At 42.1% G+C, this 22,326-nt stretch overlaps 1 protein-coding gene and 1 long non-coding RNA gene across 2 annotated transcripts in view; one reads left to right on the top strand and one right to left on the bottom strand.

Annotated features, from left to right (window-relative positions):
• Positions 1-4,286: 4,286 nt before the first annotated feature.
• On the bottom strand, positions 4,287-4,763 carry LOC119661754. Its single transcript, XR_005250615.1, has 2 exons — positions 4,622-4,763; positions 4,287-4,502 (listed from the first exon to the last, which is right to left on the bottom strand). It is a non-coding gene; the product is annotated as an uncharacterized LOC119661754 (long non-coding RNA).
• Positions 4,764-4,895: 132 nt separating this feature from the next.
• Positions 4,896-22,326, top strand: part of LOC119661753 (ester hydrolase C11orf54 homolog) — a 31,816-nt gene continuing 14,385 nt past the window's right edge. Inside the window, exon 1 of the mRNA XM_038071223.1 lies at positions 4,896-5,135. Within this exon, the coding sequence (XP_037927151.1) occupies positions 5,057-5,135 (79 nt within the window). The 5' untranslated portion in view covers positions 4,896-5,056. The remainder of the gene's footprint in view (positions 5,136-22,326) is intronic.

The following is a 22,326-nucleotide window of genomic DNA, read 5'->3' as shown; positions in this document are numbered from 1 at the left end:
AATTTGAAATTTGGAATATAGTACGTTTAGGAACGGGAATACCCATAATGGTACATTATGGAACAAAATGGGTAGTTTTTTTGTAAAATAAACGCACAAATGTGTTTAGAACTAAAGAGGTTCTTCAACCTCATATTTTAACACGTGAACCTTTCTTTTGAAACAATACTAAATGCATGAGGCCGTCGGCTTTCGAAGAAAAAAAAATATGGAAAAGTGCATTTGGTACCTAATTGCGCGTAACATCCCAAACATTTTAGTAGCATATGTTGATATCGAAAGGGATATGGATCAAATTTAAAACAGCAATCCCTGGGAAGTTTTAGTAGGAAGCTTAATTCTATCCTTATTTTCATTAATGACCGAAGTCACTTCTATGGTGCAATCTAACAAAACCATCAAAGACTGTTTTTTATAAAAAAGTGTGTGTTTAAAATTATCAGCGTTTTAAATTTCAACCAAACTCAGACTGAAAAGCCCGCGTCATATTGTGTAACGTCACCTCTAGACCCAAGAAATTCAGTAGCCCGACAACTGGCAGTTACCCTTAAAAATATAAAACTGTCAATATTAATTTCCCGCATGAAATATTAAGGAGGACGATAAAATATTGTTTCGTGCCTTGGTGCACAAATAACTCTATAAAACCCCGTTGAAAGCTTTTTTGGCTATTCCGAAAGAAGATTTTCGAAAGAAGTGGATCACTATCATCCGACGGAATCCAGTTTCTTCGGAGTCAGGTTTAAATGGGGAGAATCATTTTAATGTGAGTTAACATTTTTTAAACTTTTACTCCAATCTTAATTGATAATATACGATTGTGTTAGAATGTTGTGTCACTATTATTCAAACTCAAATCAAGTCACAAGAGAAGAGCTACCGCAGAATATTCAACGTGCCAAAGTTCGAATCCCGCCCGGTCAGAAACGTACGTTTTATTGCTATTCAAGTAAAAATGTCAGAATTTTCTATATAACTTGTTAGCATTACTGCCGAAACGTAAAGTAACTTGAAGGAATATCCATTCATGCGTCAATTTCCCACTTTTGTTGTTGTTGTTGTTGCTGTTAAAAACTGGTTGATTACTTGGCAAATAACAAGCAACAAACACTAAACCGGATGCCTTCACGTAGATAAGATTCAAATTGCTCGCTCGATGAAGTCGCCGGCTGGTTTGACGATGAATGTAAGCTAGCAACGGAACGGAAGAATGCCGCATACCGAGTAATGTTGCATTCCCAAAGAACGCGGGCACGCGCAGACTCTTATCACGAACTCCGTCGAGCGGAGAAGCGACTTCACAGACGGAAAAAGGAAGCCTGGGAGAACCAACAAGTCTGTGAACTAGAAAAGTACAGGGAGCAACCGCACCAGGCGCGGAAGTTTTACCAACAAGTCAGCAGGATGAAGCCTTATACACCTCGATGCTCATCCTGCCGAGACAAAGAGGGAAATCTGATTTCCGACAGAATGGGCATATTAGAGCGATGGGTTGAGTACTTTGATGAGCTACTGAACAACCAGAACATCGGCGAGTTGGAGGTCCCGCCAACTGAAGACGACGGACAAATACTGCCACTACCAAGTTTAGGAGAAACAGTCCGTGCAATTAATCGGCTAAAAAATCATAAGTTGCCAGGAGCCGATGGAATTACAGCCGAATTGGTTAAATATGGAGGCGACCAGTTACACCAAGTGGTTCATCAACTTGTGCTCAAGGTATGGGACAGCGAATCAATGCCTGACGATTGGCAGCGAGGCATAATCTGTCTCATACATAAAAAGGGAGATATCACACAGTGCAGCAATTATAGAGGTATCACGTTGCTGAGTACCATCTATAAGATATTCTCCACTATCTTGCTAGGCCGGATAGCCCATACGCCCAGAACATCATTGGCCCATACCAAAGAGGCTTCACTCCAGGCAAATCAGCAACAGATCAGATTTTCTCTCTGCGGCAGGCGATGGAAAAACTGTTGGAATATGGACAACAGTTGCACCATCTGTTCATCGACTTTAAAGCCGCCTATGATAGCATAGCCAGGGTAAAACTGTACACGGCCATGAGGGAATTCGGTATCCCGACGAAATTAATAAGACTGACTAGGCTGACCCTGACCAATGTGCGAGGCCAGATAAAAGCAGCAGGATCACTCTCAAGACCATTCGACATCAACAACGGTCTACGACAAGGGGATGCGCTATCATGCGTCCTCTTTAACCTGGCCCTCGAGAAGGTGATCCGTGATGCTGAGGCGAATGCAAGAGGTACGATCCTCTTCAAGTCCACCCAACTACTGGCCTATGCTAACGATATCGACATCATGGGAAGAACCACCCGAGACGTTCAAACTGCCTTCATCCAGATCGAGCAGGCGGCGCGAGATCTTGGGCTGCACATCAATGAAGGCAAGACAAAATACATGGTGGCAACGTCAGCACCAAAGACGAATCAACCAACAACATCAAACCGCACTGGTCAAACATAAGCACGAACAAGAATAAGGATAGGGGGATACAACTTTGAGACCGTTGACAATTTCTCCTATCTAGGGTCGAAAATCACAACCGATAACAACTACGATGATGAAATCCGCGCACGGTTGTTGTCAGCCAACAGAGCCTACTTCAGCTTACAAAGACTGTTCCGCTCGAAACGTCTCACCATAGGGTCAAAGCTCTTACTGTACAAGACTATGATCTTGCCAGTCCTCATGTATTCCTCGGAAACTTGGGTTCTTAGCAAGAAAAATTGCGAACTCTTGGCCGCGTTCGAGAGAAGAATCCTCCGAAGAATTTTTGGCCCCCTACATGAGGATGGACGATTCCGTAGCCTACACAATGACGAAATCTATGAGCGATACCATGACCGTCCGGTTGTGGATAAAATCCGGCTCAATAGGTTACGGTGGGCGGGTCACTTAATCCGTATGGATGAAGATGATCCCACCCGGAAAGTCTATAAGGGCAATATCTATGGTCGGAAAAGAAGACGAGGCAGACCCTGCCTAAGATGGAGCGATGGCGTGAGCCAGGACGCCAGACAGCTTTTAGGGATATCGAATTGGTGGACCTCGGCGCAAAACCGGGATGTCTGGAGTTCCTTATTAAGGCAGGCCTAGACCGGATACCGGTTGTTGCGCCGTTGATGATGATGATGATGAAGTCGCCGCCTTTTCTTTTCCGCTTTCTGAGAATTAAATTTTTAAACCATTATAATTAACAAATGAAGGGACCGAATTGGTTTTTTTTTTAACGGATACGGTAATTTGGCAGGTGAAACTACTATTTCGGCGTAAAAAACATGTAGTCATTTTCTAACGCGGGGAGTCGATTGCTACAATATCTACATTCAATTACACATTTTAAGAAGCAGTTTAGAATATCTATTATTTGAACATTCTTGCCATGATCTCCAAGATTCTCGAGAACCGCATGAATTTGAATCGAACTACTCAACTCTCACAAATTTGCTAGAGTTACTAATTTTGAATTCTCAACGAACTCTGATCGTACGGCTTTCAATAACTGTTCTCGCCTGGTTACAGCCGTTCCATACATTGTGATAGGCTTCGTTCTTCATAAATGATCTTTTTCGCTTATTTACTAATTCGTGTCTTCTGTTTGCTGACGATCTACAACTATTTTCTGCCGTAGATTATACTACTGAACAAAGCTGCCTTTAATCAAACCCCTCTGTGGTTCATTAAGAATATGTTGGCACTGAATGTGAACATATGCCCTACGCTATGTTATTTATTGAAAACCTTTCTTCCGACAACACGCATTTACTGTCTCGATAGTCAACCTTTAACGGCAATTGAATCTTCTAAGGACCTCGAATTGATGTTCGAGAGCAAGGTTCATTTTAACTTTTTTATATCGACATGCTCAGTCGTTCACTCTTCTTTAAAAAGAACTTTCCTACTTATCATATCCTAGTTTTCTTTAAAATGGCATCTCTATAATACCGAAGAACTTTAGGATACGCTTGCATCCTGTTTAAGCTCTGCAACGACCTGATAGACTCTTCAACAGCCTCTGAGATACGTGGACGTAAATCATGTTATAATGTTCGCTCCCCTTAGTGTCTTCCAGGTGCCTTTCGCGTAACGATTATAATCGCTTGCAGCTTAGTCCTCTAGCTTCATTATTTGCTCTTTGAAAAATAAGGCTGCATTGTAAATTTTCTTCGTACTTATGTTGCAATGTGTCAGTGGGTTCCGTCCTCCATTTATTGTATCATTCATTTAAATGAATAGATAAATAAAAAGTCATTCAAATCTTACAGGTCCTTATATTGTCCACTCTATCTTTCGAGTAAAATGCTTCCTATGACAAGGGAAGTTGGAAGTTGGTACCAAAAACGAAGACTATTATCAAACCATTTTGTCCGACTGGCAGATGGACATAAAAGAACTACTATGATAACAGCCATCTCAACAGTTGGGTAGGCCAATGTCCTACTGCCCCGGTTCTCCTTCGTGGGTACTACTAAACTGAAACATGTAAGTTTACATAGTCAGAATACTGTCTGTTCCGTTTTATTTACTCGTTGTATTGTATAAGCCAGACAAAATGAGTTGAATAGTTGAAAATCAAATCAAAGGCAACTTACCATAGACGAGATAGAGAATTCAGTGAATACAAACATTTCAAATATTAGGAAAGTTCCGTTGATTAGATGTACCTCACTCGGCTATCAACCTATGGGCGAGTAAAGATAAAATCTATGTCAACGCAACTTCATCTAAAGCTTCAAGCACTGCACACGGCCCCGCCACATAATAGCGAAGTGACCGGCATGTTTATTAAAACAACGTGTAGTTTACAAGGCGGGTTTGATCGACGCAACGTCCATTCCGAACAAAATTTTACTAAACGAAAGTTCACTTTAAAAACTTGGCGGGTCCGTCAAGAAGGTGAATTCAGTGTTAAATCGGAAATCATTCAGATTGGAGTCGTTCTCGGTTGAGGTGGCTTATTAACTTGCACTGCGGGTCGGTCGAATTTCTAGTTTTATTTTAAAAATCTCTTTTATCAAAACGCCAAAATGAGTACTCTGGAAACCGATAAGTTGCTATTCGAAGTAAGAAATCTGCACGTCCCATTGCTGGAGGAGGTTCAGTCGGGTGAGTGGAAACAAATGACCTTAAACATGTGAAAGTGAACTTTAATAAAAGTCGGCAATAGCTGCGAAGTGTTTTTCAGAGAGTTGTTTCCTAATGTCAATGAAGCATTCCGTTCGTACGTAGTAATAGTACTAACCTGAGACAGTCAAAATCAGCTGGTCGGGCTCAGAGCGCGCATGTGTCGCAATAAATGGTTGCATCTAACTAATTGCGGCCACGATTCTCATATCCACGGTGTACCTATATATTTGCAGAAAAGGGAGGATTCTTACTCCCTTCCTTCTTATTGTCCATTGAGATTTGAAGTAAAACTGCCGCATTTTTTGTTTCACAATGAAAAACTGCGACATGATGAGTAACATTCAATATATTTTGCGATTGCCGACTAACTTTATCCAATATGTACAGTATGCAAAATTCGTATTCGTACACCCATTTTTTTACCTATTATTTGTTATTTTTAAGTCAAATATAACATTAAGAGATAAATAAATTGTATATTATTATAGCAAATGAAGAGGTTAATTCATGTACATAATAACAAGTATAAAATATATTTTAAACTTAATAATAAAAACAGTAATTCATATAAAACTCAAAACAAAATTCGTATTCGTACACCTACAGACTTCAAAAAATGTGCTAGAAATATAGTTTTAGTACTTCGTGGGAAATCCTTTTTGTTTTATTATTGCTCTAAGCCTATTTGGCATTGATTGAACTAATTTTTGGGTTAAGTTCGGTGAAATATTTTGCCATTCGGTCTGCAAGGCAGTTTTCAGGTCTTCTTTATTCCTAATACTGTAATTTTTTAGATTCTTCTTGAAAATAGACCATAAATTTTCTATTGGGTTAACTTCAGGACTCTGTGGAGGCGTGTTTAAAGACTTTCGACAATTGTAGAGTAGCCAAAGCCGCGTGTGAAGTGCCGTATGCTTCGGATCATTGTCCTGTTGAAATATATACTTCCTACGAATTTCTAAATTTTGTGCACTCTGATGTAAATTGGTTTTAAGAATTTGCACATATTGTTTCGCGTTCATTATTCCATCAATAAAATGCAAGTTTCCAACACCAGAAGCTGCAAAACATCCCCAAATCATCAACGAACCACCTCCATGCTTAAATGTAGGAAGCATGTTTTTTGGATATAGCCTCGTATTTTTTTCTCGCCATATACGAACCCGTCCGTCCGACAGCTTTAGATTAATTTTGCACTCGTCTGAAAAAATTACTCGTTTCCAATAACGAAAATCCTTGTTTAGATATCTTTTTGCAAAGTTTAACCGCTTTCTTCTATTGACATTATTGATAAATGGCTTAGAAGCGGAAGTCCGGCTCTGTATACCGAATCTACGCAAATAATTCCGAACACTTTGGGGTGTAATTTTAATTTGGAACTGGTTTTGCAAAAGTCCTGCTAATTTCACTGCACTTATCGTGTTATCCTGTCGAACAACACGCCGAACAAAGGATTGGTGTCTCCTTGACAAAATTAATCTGTTTCCATTTCTTCTTTTCTTCTCGATTCTACCAGACGAATTGTAAATCTTTACTACAGATTGAATTGTCGAGTGACTCCTATGCATAATTTTTGCAATTTGTCTCAAGGATTTACCATCCTTGTATAGCTGTATCACTATCTTACGATCACTGTTCGAAAATTCACTACCTTTTCGACTCATTTAGAAAATTTGTTAAAGAATTAACTCTTTATTTGTAATTCCCAAAACACTTTAGCTCGAACTGTCAACCACACTTTTTCAAGAATTTACCGTTAGAATTTTACAGTGCAAAATGATTAATATCGTACAGGGATTGAGTTCAAGCCGCTAGTCGGGGTGTACGAATACGAATTTTGCTTCGATTGAATTTGGAAATTGTTCTCTTGAACAAACGGATGTAAATAAAATTTAAGATTAATGTTCTATAACAACTACATACATATTTATGTAAAAAATTGTTATATAAGATTGAACGAATTTTCTATCATTTCTCAGAAATAACCCAAAAACCCGCAAAATATAGGGTGTACGAATACGAATTTTGCATACTGTACATACATATGTTGCCGACTAGAAATTGGACAAATATGTGGCATTGGAAGAATAGCTCAGATCTTGGAATTTTCAAATTAAAGACCAATACCAATAGCCAAAAGCCCGCCGAAACTAAAGTATTAAGGGGTGGTTTCTTATAGTAAAAGAAAGGCCAATAAGTTAAATGAAGTAATAAAAACTTGTTGGTGTTGTTGTCGTTGGTGTGGGTATTTATTCTTGCAAATACCGATATTTCGGGAACCACTTGTTCCCTTCATCAGTGCTAACAAGAAAACTTGTTAGGTATTTGCAAGAATAAATACCCACACCAACGAAAAAGAAACAACAAGTTTTTATTACTTCATTTAATTAATCGTTGGAAACACCGCATAATTTCACTCTGACCAATAAGTTGTTACCTGTGGTTTAAAACTCGAATTTATTTTTCAATCAAGCAGTCTATTTAAATTAGGAAATGTTTACTGCTACAAAAATATGCTTTACAATATCACCATCATCATGAACGGCGCAACAACCGGTATACGGTCTAGGCCTGCCTTAATAAGAAACTCCAGACATCACGGTTTGCGTCGAGGTCCACCAATTCGATATCCCTAAAAGCTGTCTGGCGTCCTGGCCTACGCCATCGCTCCATCTTCGGCAGGGTCTGCCTCGTCTTCTTTTTCTACCATAGATATTGCCCTTATAGACTTTCCGAGTGGGATCATCCTCATCCATACGGATTAAGTAGCCCGCCCACCGTAACCTATTGAGCCGGATTTTATCCACAACCGGACGGTCATGGTATTGCTCATAGATTTCGTCATTGTGTAGGCTACGGAATCGTCCATCCTCATGTAGGGGGCCAAAAATTCTTCGGAGGATTCTTCCCTCAAACGCGGCCAAGAGTTCGCAATTTTTCTTGCTAAGAACCCAAGTTTCCGAGGAATACATGAGGACTGACAAGATCATAGTCTTATAAAGTAAGAGCTTTGACCCTATGGTGAGACGTTTCGGAAAAGTTTTTGTAAGCTGAAATAGGCTCTGTTGGCTGACAACAACCGTGCAGGGATTTCATCATCGTAGCTGTTATCGGTTGTGATTTTCGACCCTAGATAGTTGTAAGTTGTATTCTCCTATCCTTATTCTTCCTGTTTGACCAGTGCGGTTTGATGTTGTTGGTTGGTTCGTTTTCGGTGCTGACGTTGCCACCATATATTTTGTCTTGCCTTCATTGATGTGCAGCCCAAGATCTCGCGCCGCCTGCTCGATCTAGATGAAGGCAGTTTGTACGTCTCGGGTGGTTCTTCCCATGATGTCGATATCGTCAGCATAGGCCAGTAGTTGGGTGGACTTAAAGAGGATCGTATCTCTTGCATTTACCTCAGCATCACAGATCACTTTCTCGAGGGCCAGGTTAAAGAGGACGCATGATATAGCATCCCCTTATCGTAGACCGTTGTTGATGTCGAATGGTCTTGAGAGTGATCCTGCTGCTTTTATCTGGCCTCGCACATTGGTCAGGGTCAGCCTAGTCAGTCTTATTAGTTTCGTCGGGATACCGAATTCTGTCATGGCCGTGTACAGTTTTACCCTGGCTATGCTATCATGGGCGGCTTTAAAGTCGATGAATAGATGGTGCAACTGTTGTCCATATTCCAACAGTTTTTCCATCGCTTGCCGCACAGAGAAAATCTGATCTGTTGCTGATTTGTCTGGAGTGAAGACTCTTTGGTATGGGCCAATGATGTTCTGGGCGTATGGGGCTATCCGGCCTAGCAAGATAGCGGAGAATATCTTATAGATGGTACTCAGCAGCGTGATACCTCTATAATTGCTGCAATGTGTAATATCTCTTTTTATGTATGAGACAGATAATGCCTCGTTGCCAATCGTCAGGCATTGATTCGCTGTCCCATACCTTGAGCACAAGTTGATGAACCACTTGGTGTAATTGGTCGCCTCCATATTTAACCAATTCGGCTGTAATTCCATCGGCTCCTGGCGACTTGTGATTTTTTAGCCGATGAATTGCACGGACTGCTCCTAAACTTGGTGGTGGTAGTATTTGTCCGTCGTCTTCAGTTGGTGGGACCCCCAACTCGCCGATGTTCTTGTTGTTCAGTAGCTCATCAAAGTACTCAACCCATCGCTCCAATATGCCCATTCTGTCGGAAATCAGATTTCCTTCTTTGTCTCGGCAGGATGAGTATCGAGGTGTATAAGGCTTCACCCTGCTGACTTGTTGCTAAAACTTCCGCGCCTGGTGCGGTTGCTCCCTGTACTTTTCTAGTTCACAGACTTGTTGGTTCTCCCTGGCTTCCTTTTTCCGTCTGTGAAGTCGCTTCTCCGCTCGACGGAGTTGGTGATAAGTCTCTGCGCGTGCCCGCGTTCTTTGAGAATGCAACATTACTCGGTATGCGGCATTCTTCCGTTCCGTTGCTAGCTTACTTCCATCGTCAAACCAGCAGTTCCGACTCCTTTTGCGGCTGGGGCCAAATATGTTTGTGGCCGTATCCATGATAACGTTCTTCAGGTCGTTGTGAAGATCATTTTACAATATAGAAATACAAAAGTAACAGTTATCCAAGGTTAATAATCGACGAATGATCAAAACTGCTTAAGGAGGTCCCGTATGTCGGATCCGTGGAATTTAATTTTTTTTGGCTTCAATTGTATCTATATATAGTGTAGAATATATGGGTAAAGTGATTTTTTGATATTCGGAGTCATTCGGAAATTATAGTGTTAAGCACCTGATAATTCACATGCCAGATTTATGTCGGTCGCCGTAATAAAGCTGGTATTTATTGGTCCGAATGACGTTCGAATGACTTCGCTAAAAGGACAAGAATTGAACCCAAGGCTGTACATGTGTTTCTTGAAGAAACCTAAGATTTATGGATTAGGTATAGCAGATTAACAGTCAGTTTATATTTTATGGCTGAAAATCGCATTCTACGTTTTTAAATGCTTTTTCTCGAAACTGCATATTGAAAATCGGCTGCCACCATAGCCCAAAATCTATCCAACGAAATTCTTTGAAATTTTCACGACTTATTCAGAAGTCGGAAGGCTCCTAAACGGAATCTTCTAGCGAAACCCCGCACTTGTAAGTCAGAACCTTGCTTCGAGGATCTGCGGCAACCCCAGCTGCGCGAGGCTATCAAACCGGTAATTATCGAGGATAGGATCGGCTGGGCTATAAACAGCTTCTCCGCATACAAATCTCCAGGCCCAGATGGCATAATGCCAGCCATGCTACAGAAGCAGCAGGAAAGGGTTATGCCGTGGCTTGTTGAGATTTACCGGAGCTGTATGTCTTTAGGATACGTACCGCAGTCCTGGAGGCGCGCACGAGTGGTTTTCATACCGAAAGTGGGCAGGCGCGGTCATGAGTCCGCGAAGGACTTTCGACCAATCAGCCTGACCTCTTTCGTGCTGAAGACCCTAGAACGCGTCCTGGACATTCACTTAAAGACGATTATGGAGAGAACGCCTTTCTATAAGTCCCAGCATGCCTACCTCAAAGGAAAATCCCCAGAAACCGCCCTCCACGAGGTAATTGGCACGGTTGAGCGGTACAAGCAGTACAAACAGTATACCCTTGCTGCCTTTTTGGATATAGAGGGAGCTTTTAACAACGTCAGTACCAACGCCATCAAGGAAGCCTTAACCGGTATTGGATTGGAGGGGTATCTCACGCATTGGATTATATCTATACTGAGTACCAGGATAATCCAGTCGGATCTGGAAGGCAACCACTTGACCAGAGTTGTGAACAGAGGCACGCCCCAGGGTGGCGCCATCTCATCGGTGCTCTGGTTAATAGTAATGGACAAAATTTTACGTACATTGGACAGCAGCGGGGTGAAGGTGGTGCCGTATGCGGACGACTTGGTGATATTAGTATCGGGGATGATTCTGTCCGTAATGAGCGACATCATGGAAGGAGCGTTACGAAAGGTGTGCCTGTGGGCCGTAAGATGCGGACTCAGCATAAACCTAACCACAACGCAACTGATGCTATCCACCACCACCAAGCCAAGGATACCTGAATTCCATATACCACGGCTGAATGATCAAAGATTGGTTCCTTCCTCTAATGTAAAGTATCTGGGTGTAATCCGAGATTCTAAGCTAAATTGGAGATTGAACATAGAATTGAGGGTTAAGAAGGCCTGTATAGCCTTCTATGCCTGGAAGAGAACCTTTGCAAAGAAATGGGGTCTCCGGCCGAGGATGGTTCTCTGGATGTACACCGCTGTAGTTCGTCCGATCCTAACGTACGGCTCTATTTTATGGTGGCAGGCTTTGAAGAAAAAATACAATAGAACGAAGCTTAAAAGGATTCAAAGAACCGCGTATGCAGGTGCTACTGGGGCACTGCAGTCCTGCCCGGCAGATGCTCTCAAGGTACTCCTGCATCTGCTCCCCCTAGACCTCTACATTAAATATATTGCAGCGTGCAGTGCCGTCAGACAACGTGAGTCCGGATGCTGGGCAACGAAGTCCTACGGCCACAGCAACATCCTAGATGAAATACCTAGGGAAATCTGGACGTCCCCCACGGACTATGTCACACGCAAACTGAACTTCACGAGAAACTTTGCTGTGGACCTTCCAACCAGGACAAAGTGGGAGACTGGCAGCGTGTTGCAAGACTATGATACAGTATTCTTTACGGACGGATCAAAGATGGCCTATGGAGTCGGCACGGGGGTTTTCTCGGATAGACACGGTGTATCCAAGTCGTATGGTCTCCCAGGTTTCGCCAGTGTATTCCAGGCGGAAGTACTGGCGATATTGGAAGTCTGTCGATGGCTGGGGCGTAATTCGGGCCCCAAGCGTAACATAGCCGTTCTGACCGACAACCAAGCGGCCTTGTACTCAACGACAACATCTTCCCGGCTGATGGGGCAGTGCAGAGACGCGCTTAACTGTCTGAGCGGCACGCCCAAGGTCACTCTCCTCTGGGTTCCCGAGTATAGGAACATAGAGAGGAATGAGCGGGCTGACGGATTGGCCAGGCAAGACTTTGCTCTTGGCAGTCCTTCGACGAATACAGTCGGTGTTCCGCTGGCGGCTGTCGGGGGCCGAGTCTACTCGCACTACCTAGCAGCCGCGGGCCTGAGATGGCGAAGGCTTACAAGCTGTCCCAAGTCAAGGAGAATTTGGCCCGCTTATAACATAACTCGATCACGAGAGCTGTGCCAGACGCGTGCAAATGCATTCAATATTACGGCGGTCTGCACGAGGCACTGGCCCATAGGGGATCATGCCGCTAGGCTTGGCATACCCTACAACTCGCATTGTCGAAGCTGCGAAGAAGGAAGGGAAACCCTTATGCACTTTCTCTGCGATTGCCCAGCTCTGGCTAGAGTCAGGCTACGGACACTGGGTAAACCATTCTTTGGGAACCTCAGAGAGATTTCTAGCTGCAGGGTGGGAGAGCTGCTTTCCTTCGTAAATGCTGCGGGCTGGCTCTGAAGATCTCTGCCTCCCTGCTCCCATAACAACAGTGGCATCAAAACGGCGCACCAAAGCGCTAATTGGGCTCCTCGGAGCGGCTACTGATACCTACCTACCTACCCTATTCAGAACATATTTCTACGGTCCGCAAGCAAGGATCATTGCGATTTATTCAGTAGTTTTTTTTATTCATTGAAGAAACCGTGAAAAAAAAAGTAAAAATCCCAAAAAAAGTTTAACACGGCACCAAAAATTTAGCTTTTAAATTTTTTTTTAATAATCCTAGTTTGCGGACTGTAATTAAGTCCGTACATTAAAATGCCGTTTACTTTTTTTCTTTAGAATGATCACAGCGCCCTCTAGAGATGGGTGGGAGATGGGTGGAGATGGGTGTATAAATTGCTCTGTATTTCAATAATGAACTATGCGATCGAGTTGGAAAAATTACTATGGACGCTCAAGATATTAATGAATCTATGGTGAAAAATTCGTATTTGTACATTTATCCACTTCTTCACAAAAAATTTCTAAACAAGTCGGGAAACCGGAAGCTAGACGTTTCAGGTACGAAAGGTTTAGCACGTAATATATCCATATATTATGTGAGAGTATCCACTTTCGGATGTTATTGACATTCATAGTCTTCAATTTTCAAAGAAGCAACCAATTTGAGGTATTATAACTTTGTTAGTAATAGTGCGGTTTCCACTAAACTTGGTAAGATCATACTCTATATTATAGCATATATCACTGCATCACTGCATGGTACTAGGATGAACTTAAGGGGGGTTTCCAACCAATTACAAAAAATTATAGTAATATAGTATTATTAACTTTATTTAAACAGATATCGGCATGGAAGGTATTTCGGAGCCCAGGCACCATATAGTGGCAGCCTCTTGATTTTTTTCTGATTTTTCGGTTTGGTAGTTTCTGAGAATGGCCCCCTTAAAGAAGTGATCACTTTCAACCCCCCGCGCTCCCCACCCTTCCAACGAATGTCAAAACTAAGATCGACTTTGAAAAGTACTAATCGAGACCTTTAATTTGATACCCCACATGACTATATTTGATGAAAAAAAATTTTACACCCCCCTTTTGCATGTATTGGGACCCCCCCCCCTTAAATTCGACGTAAAAGGATGTAATTCACTGTATGCGTGAGCGTTCACAGTTCCCACCTTTCTACCAAATTTGGTGTCAATCGCTATAATCGTCTCTGAGAAAAATGCGTGTGACGGACAGACAGACAGACAGTAAACCGATTTTAATAAGGTTCTGTGTTTACACAAAACCTTAAAAACGGCCTTCACACGGGATGACCTTCAATTATGCTCATTCTATATTGAAAGGCTTCATGTTGCCGCAAACCTTCGCCTTTATGTCGAGGTTCACTTCAGGTCCCAAGTCGGTATCTTGTTGCCGAATTTCTTGCCGCTTTATCAGTCGTACCAGGCGCGAAGGAAAATTGGAAAGATTGATTTTGAAATTTCTTTAAAATTCGAAGTAATGATGACCTTTGAAATTGAAGGAAATATTCGTTTATAAAAAATTTTATGTAGTTTCCGAAAATGGTATCAAATGTGGGAGTAATGATTTAGGGAGTAAAAAATTGTGAATTTGCTGCGAAGGTCAAGCTTTTTGGCAATATTCACGAAAAACGCTATAACTTTGTAACGGTAAAAAATACGAGTATCCACTCCATGGACCAATTTTCCTCAAACGAGTTGTACTATCCACCATCGTGAACGGGATACCCTATAGAATCATTTCATCTATAGGGAGCCTAACATAGTCTTGTCTAAAATTACCAAGTTAATAAAAATACGTCTTAAAAATCTTGTCAGCATCAGGCCGACGGGGACTCATTTATAATCACGCTTTGCCTGTCTTTAATGCCCTTAGAATAGTGTAAACCTTATGAATGCATCCTCAATCCCAAGCTCAAGAGATAGTCATCGGTCCAAGGAAATTCTTCATTTGCATCAATCCTTCTTTGCTAATATAACTGAGATTACGACCTTTTCCATGGTAATACGGTAGAATAGACTTACATATGTATGTTCCGGTTTGTAGGAAACTGCATTATATAGGACATGCATTTTAAAAAATACACCAAATATACAAGACGACAACATTCGAATTTTTTGTTGATACTTCCGATAGTGAATAAAAGTTAAGTAGGGAAGTCCATATTCTTAATTTTTATATGTCGGATAGAATTATTTTGCTCTTATATGTTTAAACGTATATTTTTATGAAGTGCTACTCTCTCTAAACTGTTCATATATAAACCACGGTGCAGTGTATACATTTGCTCTTTCGTCCCAAAAAGCAAACTATTTAAAAACATTAAATTTATCTTACTTATTGTAAAGGAGTCTACTATATATCATTGCGCATAATGAATGTGAACACTTATGTATGGAGCGAATTATCAGTTCATTTGAATTATGTCAACTATTATCACATATTACCAGCGTAGAAACAATTAAACTCCATTATCATATACAAAACATGATTATCAAATAGTCCGTCAGATAGATTAGAATTGACGATAAGAAAACAGCACAGAAATGCATGCTTATTCACAATGTCATGAGGAAATAAGATAGTAAAATGTAAGGCACTTACCTGTTAAAACAATATTTCATTAATTTTTTGTTCGTTTATCCGTTTATTTATAAAAAACCTGAATTCTTTAGCTTGACCCATGCGTAGGTTGCGTGCTATTAAGGTAATAAGGTGACTTTCCTTGGATGAGTCTTATTGAAAGTTTAAGAAAGTACAACTTAGTAAGAACTACTTTTCAGTCCAGTTTCAATAATGGTTATTGGGAAACACACTAGATTGCAAGTGAAATTGTAACCAAAATGACCCCATTATAAAGTTCTTGAAAATTTAGGCGATGACTCTCTGAAAATTACACTTCTTTTATTGTTTCAGCTCTAAGGGAAGTGAAAAATACTCATTGCAGATATGCCGTGCAGACAGTATAGTGTGCCCCCATATCTGACCGCACTTCCATAACTTGCTCTTTGTTTTTTACAGAAACGCTAGGTGAAGCTGTTGTTACTATGTATGGCAGTCGTGTGCAAAAACTTTGTATGGTTGCAGAATCAATCACACAAAATCTCTAGTCTTCGAGATCTGAAAACTTAATGATATTGCTAGTAAAGTTGTATGGCCTTACAACTTACTTGGTAACTTGCCAAATAGGTGATAGTCATATGGTGCAAGATCTGGATTGAATGCTCGTTGTGGAGAAATTCAATCGCACCAAAATGTTCGCCCTTTTTCTTTGGTCGTCTAACAGTGTGCTATTTTGTGTTACCTAGCTCCAAAAGCAACCAACTGATCAAAGCGGATTATTTTTCGCTAAGTGTGAAATACATTCGATCCAATTATGCCAGTAGAAGTTTGTATCCACGGCCGACCATTTTGAATCAGTTGAAAGAGGATTATGCCTTTGGAATTATACCAAACATGCACCCACGTTCCATCTTAAGTCACGATTTGGCGGATAAATAGGTTATCATGTGGATGTTCTAGCAATTTCCGATACGAATCGAAACGATTTTCAGCTTATTTTTCCGCCAGCTCATAAGGTACTTCTTATTGCAGTATTTATTAATATTCCCAAGAGCATGGAGATGCCGAATAAATCATCATCATCAACGGCGCAACAACCGGCATCCGGTCTAGGCCTGCCTTAATAAGGAACTCCAGACATCCCGGTTTTGCGCCGAGGTCCACCAATTCGATATCCCTAAAAGCTGTCTGTCGTCCTGACCTACGCCATCGCTCCATCTTCGGCAGGGTCTGCCTCGTCTTCTTTTTCTACCATAGATATTGCCCTTATAGACTTTCCGGGTGGGATCATCCTCATCCATACGAATTAAGTGACCCGCCCACCGTAATCTATTGAGCCGGATTTTATCCACAACCGGCCGGTCATGGTATCGCTCATAGATTCCGTCATTGTGTAAGCTACGGAATCGTCCATCCTCACGTAGGGGGCCAAAAATTCTTCGGAGGATTCTTCTCTCGAACGTGGCCAAGAGTTCGCAATTTTTCTTGCTAAGAACCCAAGTTTCCGAGGAATACATGAGGACTGGCAAGATCATAGTCTTGTACAGTAAGAGCTTTGACCCTATGGTGAGACGTTTCGAGCGGAACAAGCTTTGTAAGCTGAAATAGGCTCTGTTGGCTGACAACAACCGTGCGCGGATTTCATCATCGTAGCTGTTATCGGTTGTGATTTTCGACCCTAGATAGTTGTAAGTTGTATTCTCCTATCCTTATTCTTCCTGTTTGACCAGTGCGGTTTGATGTTGTTGGTTGGTTCGTCTTCGGTGCTGACGTTGCCACCATATATTTTGTCTTGCCTTCATTGATGTGCAGCCCAAGATCTCGCGCCGCCTACTCGATCTGGATGAAGGCAGTTTATACGTCTCGGGTGGTTCTTCCCATGATGTGGATATCGTCAGCATAGGTCAGTAGTTGGGTGGACTTGAAGAGGATCGTACCTCTTGCATTTACCTCAGCATCACGGATCACTTTCTCGAGGGCCAGGTTAAAGAGGACGCATGATAAGGCATCCCCTTGTCGTAGACCGTTGTTGATGTCGAATGGTCTTGAGGGTGATCCTGCTGCTTTTATCTGGCCTCGCACATTGGTCAGGGTCAGCCTAGTCAGTCTTATTAATTTCGTCGGGATACCGAATTCTGTCATGGCCGTGTACAGTTTTAACCTGGCTATGCTATCATAGGGGGCTTTAAAGTCGATGAACAGATGGTGCAACTGTTGTCCATATTCTAACAGTTTTTCCATCGCTTGCCGCACAGAGAAAATCTGATCTGTTGCTGATTTGCCTGGAGTGAAGCCTCTTTGGTATGGGCCAATGATGTTCTGGGCGTATGGGGCTATCCGGCCTAGCAAGATAGTGGAGAATATCTTATAGATGGTACTCAGCAACGTGATACCACTATAATTGCTGCACTGTGTGATATCTCCCTTTTTATGTATGAGACAGATAATGCCTTGTTGCCAATCGTCAGGCATTGATTCGCTGTCCTATACCTTGAGCACAAGTTGATGAACCACTTGTTGTAATTGGTCGCCTCCATATTTAACCAATTCGGCTGTAATTCCATCGGTTGTTCAGTAGCTCATCAAAGTACTCAACCCATCGCTCTAATATGCCCATTCTGTCGGAAATCAGATTTCCCTCTTTGTCTCGGCAGGATGAGCATCGAGGTGTATAAGGTTTCATCCTGCTTACTTGTTGGTAAAACTTCCGCCTTCTATGCCTGGTGCGTTTGCTCCCTGTACTTTTCTAGTTCACAGACTTGTTGGTTCTCCCAGGCTTCCTTTTTCCGTCTGTGAAGTCGGTTCTCCGCTCGACGGAGTTCGTGATAAGTCTCTGCGCGTGCCCGCGTTCTTTGAGAATGCAACATTACTTGGTATGCGGCATTCTTCCGTTCCGTTGCTAGCTTACATTCATCGTCAAACCAGCCGTTCCGACTCCTTTTGCGGCTGGGGCCAAGTATGCTTGTGGCCGTATCCATGATAACGTTCTTCAGGTGATTGTGAAGATCATTTGTTGATGCTTCATCTCCAGGACCTCTGTTGACTGCGGTTATTGCGACATCCATTTCCCTCTTATAGATGTCGCGGAGGGTTGTGTTGTGGATGGCTTCAGTGTTCACTCTCACCTGATTGTCAGAGGGGATTCTAGGTGGTATTGTTATTCGGGCTCGGAGAACCATGCCAACGAGATAGTGATCCGAGTCTATATTGGCCCCCCTATATGTTCTGACATTCATCAAGGCTGAGAGGTGGCGGCGTTCAATCAAGACGTGGTCAATTTGGTTGAACGTGGTCCCGTCTGGAGAGGCCCACGTATGTTTGTGGACCGCTTTCCGCGCAAACCAGGTACTTCCAACAACCATTTCGTGTGACCCTGCTAATTGAATAATCCGCAGTCCGTTATCATTTGTTTTTTCGTGTAAGCTATGGGAGCCAACGTATCGCCTGAATACGGGCTCCTTCCCTACTTGGCTGTTAAAATCCCCAAGTATGATTTTGATATCATATCTGAGACAGGCTTCGAGGGTTTGTTCTACTGCCTCGTAGAAGGTATCCTTCTCCGACTCTGCAGTCTCCTCTGTAGGGGCGTAAACGTTTATGAGGCTTATATTTCTAAACTTGCTTTGCAAGCGCAGAATGCATAGCCGTTCGCTTATGTTTTCAAAGCCGATAACAGCAGGTTTCATTTTTTGGCTGACTAAGAAACCTACTCCGAGCACATGGTTTACTGGATGACCGCTATAATATATGGTGTAGTGGCTCTTCTCCAGGAAACCGGTCCCTGTCCATCGCATCTCTTGTAACGCTGTTATATCAGCCCTATATTGGGACAGGGTATCGGCTAGCTGCTCATCAGCCTCATCTGTGTACAGAGAGCGCACGTTCCATGAGAAAATGCGCAAATCGTTGATCCGTTGTCGTTGCCGGGTCCGTCGTTTTAAAGTCCGTCCTGTCCGAGACTCCTGTTGTGGCTTCGTAACAAGTTGTTTTCCGTGTAGGGTTGTCAGCCCTACCCAACCCCCAACCTGGAGGACCAGTTGGTACAATTTGTCCCGTTTTTAGACGCGGGAGACTCGCCTTCATCCTTCTCCGTCTGCAGCTTTTCGTTAAGAAAGAGCTCCCAGCGGTCACCACGTGGAGGTGGAGATAGGGTTTGGTAGTAGAGCTGTTGGTGTAGGTTCAGCAGGCATTTCCCAGGTTTTATGCTCCATCGTGGGTACCAATCCACGTTTTGCCCTGGGACCTATACTACCCTTTGCCCACCTAATAATCACATTTTATTAATACCACGTTCAACAGAAGCTTCTCGACTGCTGTGGGCTGGTTTCGAAAGCGATGCGTAAAGTTCCAATATCTACCGAATTTAAACCTGAAAGTACAGGGTGCGGCAGCATAACTTCCTTTTTTCAAAACTCAATAAAAACTATTGTATGCATCGGAAAATATTTATTTATTTTTTATAATGTAGGTACATGTCTAAAGTTTTTATTTACATTGTTTTGAAGATCAAATCTGTTAGGTGACGTCCCCCATTCTCCATACATTGCGTAAACCGATTTCTGGCGTTTGTCATGACTCTTGTTAACATAGCAGGTGTTATGTTGGCAATTTCTTCTTGGATGTTGGTCTTCAAATCTTGTAGGGTTCTTGGACGGTTCACATAAACACGGGATTTCAAAAAAACCCATAGAAAAAAATCACAAGGGGACAGATCGGGAGAGCGTGCCGGCCATTCCAAATCGCCTCTAATTGAGATAAGGCGCTTTGGAAAGTGTTCCCTCAAAACAACCATCGATGCTCTTGAAGTGTGTGCTGTTGTACCGTCTTGTTGGAACCAAGTGTCCCCCAAATCCAAATTTTCTAGCCGTGGGAAAAAAAAATTCTGTAGCATGTTTACATACCGGTCCGAATTCACTGTCACTGTAACCTCATTTTCCTCAAAAAACCAGGGACCAATAATTCCAGCTGAGGAAATTGCACACCACACTGTGACTTTGGGTGAATGCAAAGGCTTTTGATGCAATTCTCGAGGGTTGGTGTCAGCCCAGTAGCGCATGTTTTGTTTGTTAACCGACCCACACAAATGAAAATGGGCTTCATCGCTAAAAAAAACAATAGCACCCTCGGGAACGACATCAAGAAGAAGCTCACACGCGTTCATCCGAGAATTGAAGTCACGTTCTGAAAGTTCCTGCACTATCGCCATCTTATAGGGATGAAAATGAAGATCATCACGAAGAATTCTTCTCACAGAACGATCGGCTAGTCCAAGGGCAGATGCGTGTTTGCGCGCAGAACGCCGTGGTGATCGCAACATTTACGCTCTCACTGCTTCAATGTTCTCAGGTGATCTAACGGGCCGAGGGACTCCAGTTCTTCCTTTTGTCGCACTTGCAGTTTGTCTGAATGTAGTGACCCATGTAACAATTGATTGGCGGTCTGGGACGGGAGCCAACGGGGCTAAATTAAAGCGATTCCGAAATGCACGCTGTGTTGCAATAACCGAACATCCGCTTGAAAAGTAAACCTCAACGGCAAAGGCACGCTCCTCACTATTCCAACGCATGATGACGACTGAACCGTGTCGGGACGAAACTACACTATCCCCTCTTGAACGAGACCACTAGCGCTCCGCTATGACATCAACTAACTGAGTGGCGCGCATTTTAAAAAAGGAAGTTATGCTGCCGCACCCTGTATTTGGTCGTTTTTTATGAAATGACTAACTTGCTCAAACGTAAACTTCAATAAAACATATACTGCAACCACGTTGAATAGTAAATTGTATTTTGTTCGAAAAGCACGTATCTCTTCTTTAAGAAACATATTTGGCTCTTAAAAATATTGATATTTCTTGCGTCGTCTGACGGAAATCGGGAAACTATACTCTCCTGAATTGCAACATGAAAAATATATCATGCACTTTGAATTCAGGTGTTCATCGTAGTTGTTGGATGAAGAAAAACCATCACAAAATTGCCTGAAGCAGGCCATTCAATAAACAAGTCACGAAACGGAAGGTTTTGTGTATTTTTTATATAAAGATATTTGAGTGTGCATTTACCCCATTAGTACGTAGCACGTAATATATGCATATATTATGTGAGAGTATCCACCTTCGGGTGATATTGACTTTTATAGTTTCGAATTTGCAAGGAAACGACAACTTTGACCTATTATAATTTTGTTAGTAATAGTGTGATTTCCACCAAACTTGGTAGAATCATGCTATAACCTAGATTACTACAATTTCGTGGTAAGAGGATGAACTTGAGGGGGGTTTACAGCCAATTACAAAAAAATGTAGTACTATACTATTATTAACTTTATTTGAAAGGATATCGGTATGGAAGATATTTCGGAGCCTAGGCAGCATACATTGGCAGCCTCTCGATTTTTTCCAGATTTTGCGATTGGATAGTTTCTGAGAATGGGCCCGTTTAAGAACCTTTTCAACAAATATCAAAACTAAGACCGGCTTCGGAAAGTAATAACCGAGATCTTTCATTTGATACCCCTATGACTATATTTGATGAAGAAAAATTTACACACCCCTTTTGCATGTATGGGGATCCCCTTAAATTCGAGATAAAAGGATGTAACTCACTGTATGCGTGAGCGTTCACAGTTTCCACGTTTCCACCAAATTTGGTGTCAATCGCTATAACCGTCTCCGAGAAAAATGCGTGTGACGACAAACAGACAGACAGTAAACCGATTTTAATAAGGTTTTGTTTTACACAAAATCTTTGGAGTTTGAAATTCGCCATAAGTCAAAATACTCGCCAGACTTTACACCCACCGATTACCACTTATTTCGAAATTTGGACGAGTTTATTGCGGGGAAAAAATTCAATTCCGCAAAGGCCATGCGAACGGTCCTTCAGCAGTTCATCGACTCCCGTGAGCAAAGGCTTTTACGGCAAGAAAATAATTAGTTACTATTAAGATGGCAGCAGTGTATCGACAGTATGGTTTAAAAATAAATTGCGCTTTTTATTTCTTGGCTCTTTGGTAGCAATATTACGCCACTTCACTAGGACCGTATTTTCATTTGACATATGGTTTCTATCCCTGTTATCTGGAAG

Source organism: Hermetia illucens, chromosome 1 (genome assembly GCF_905115235.1).
Source record: "Hermetia illucens chromosome 1, iHerIll2.2.curated.20191125, whole genome shotgun sequence".
Taxonomy (NCBI): domain Eukaryota; kingdom Metazoa; phylum Arthropoda; class Insecta; order Diptera; family Stratiomyidae; genus Hermetia; species Hermetia illucens.
This window is presented reverse-complemented; position numbering and strand designations above follow the sequence as displayed.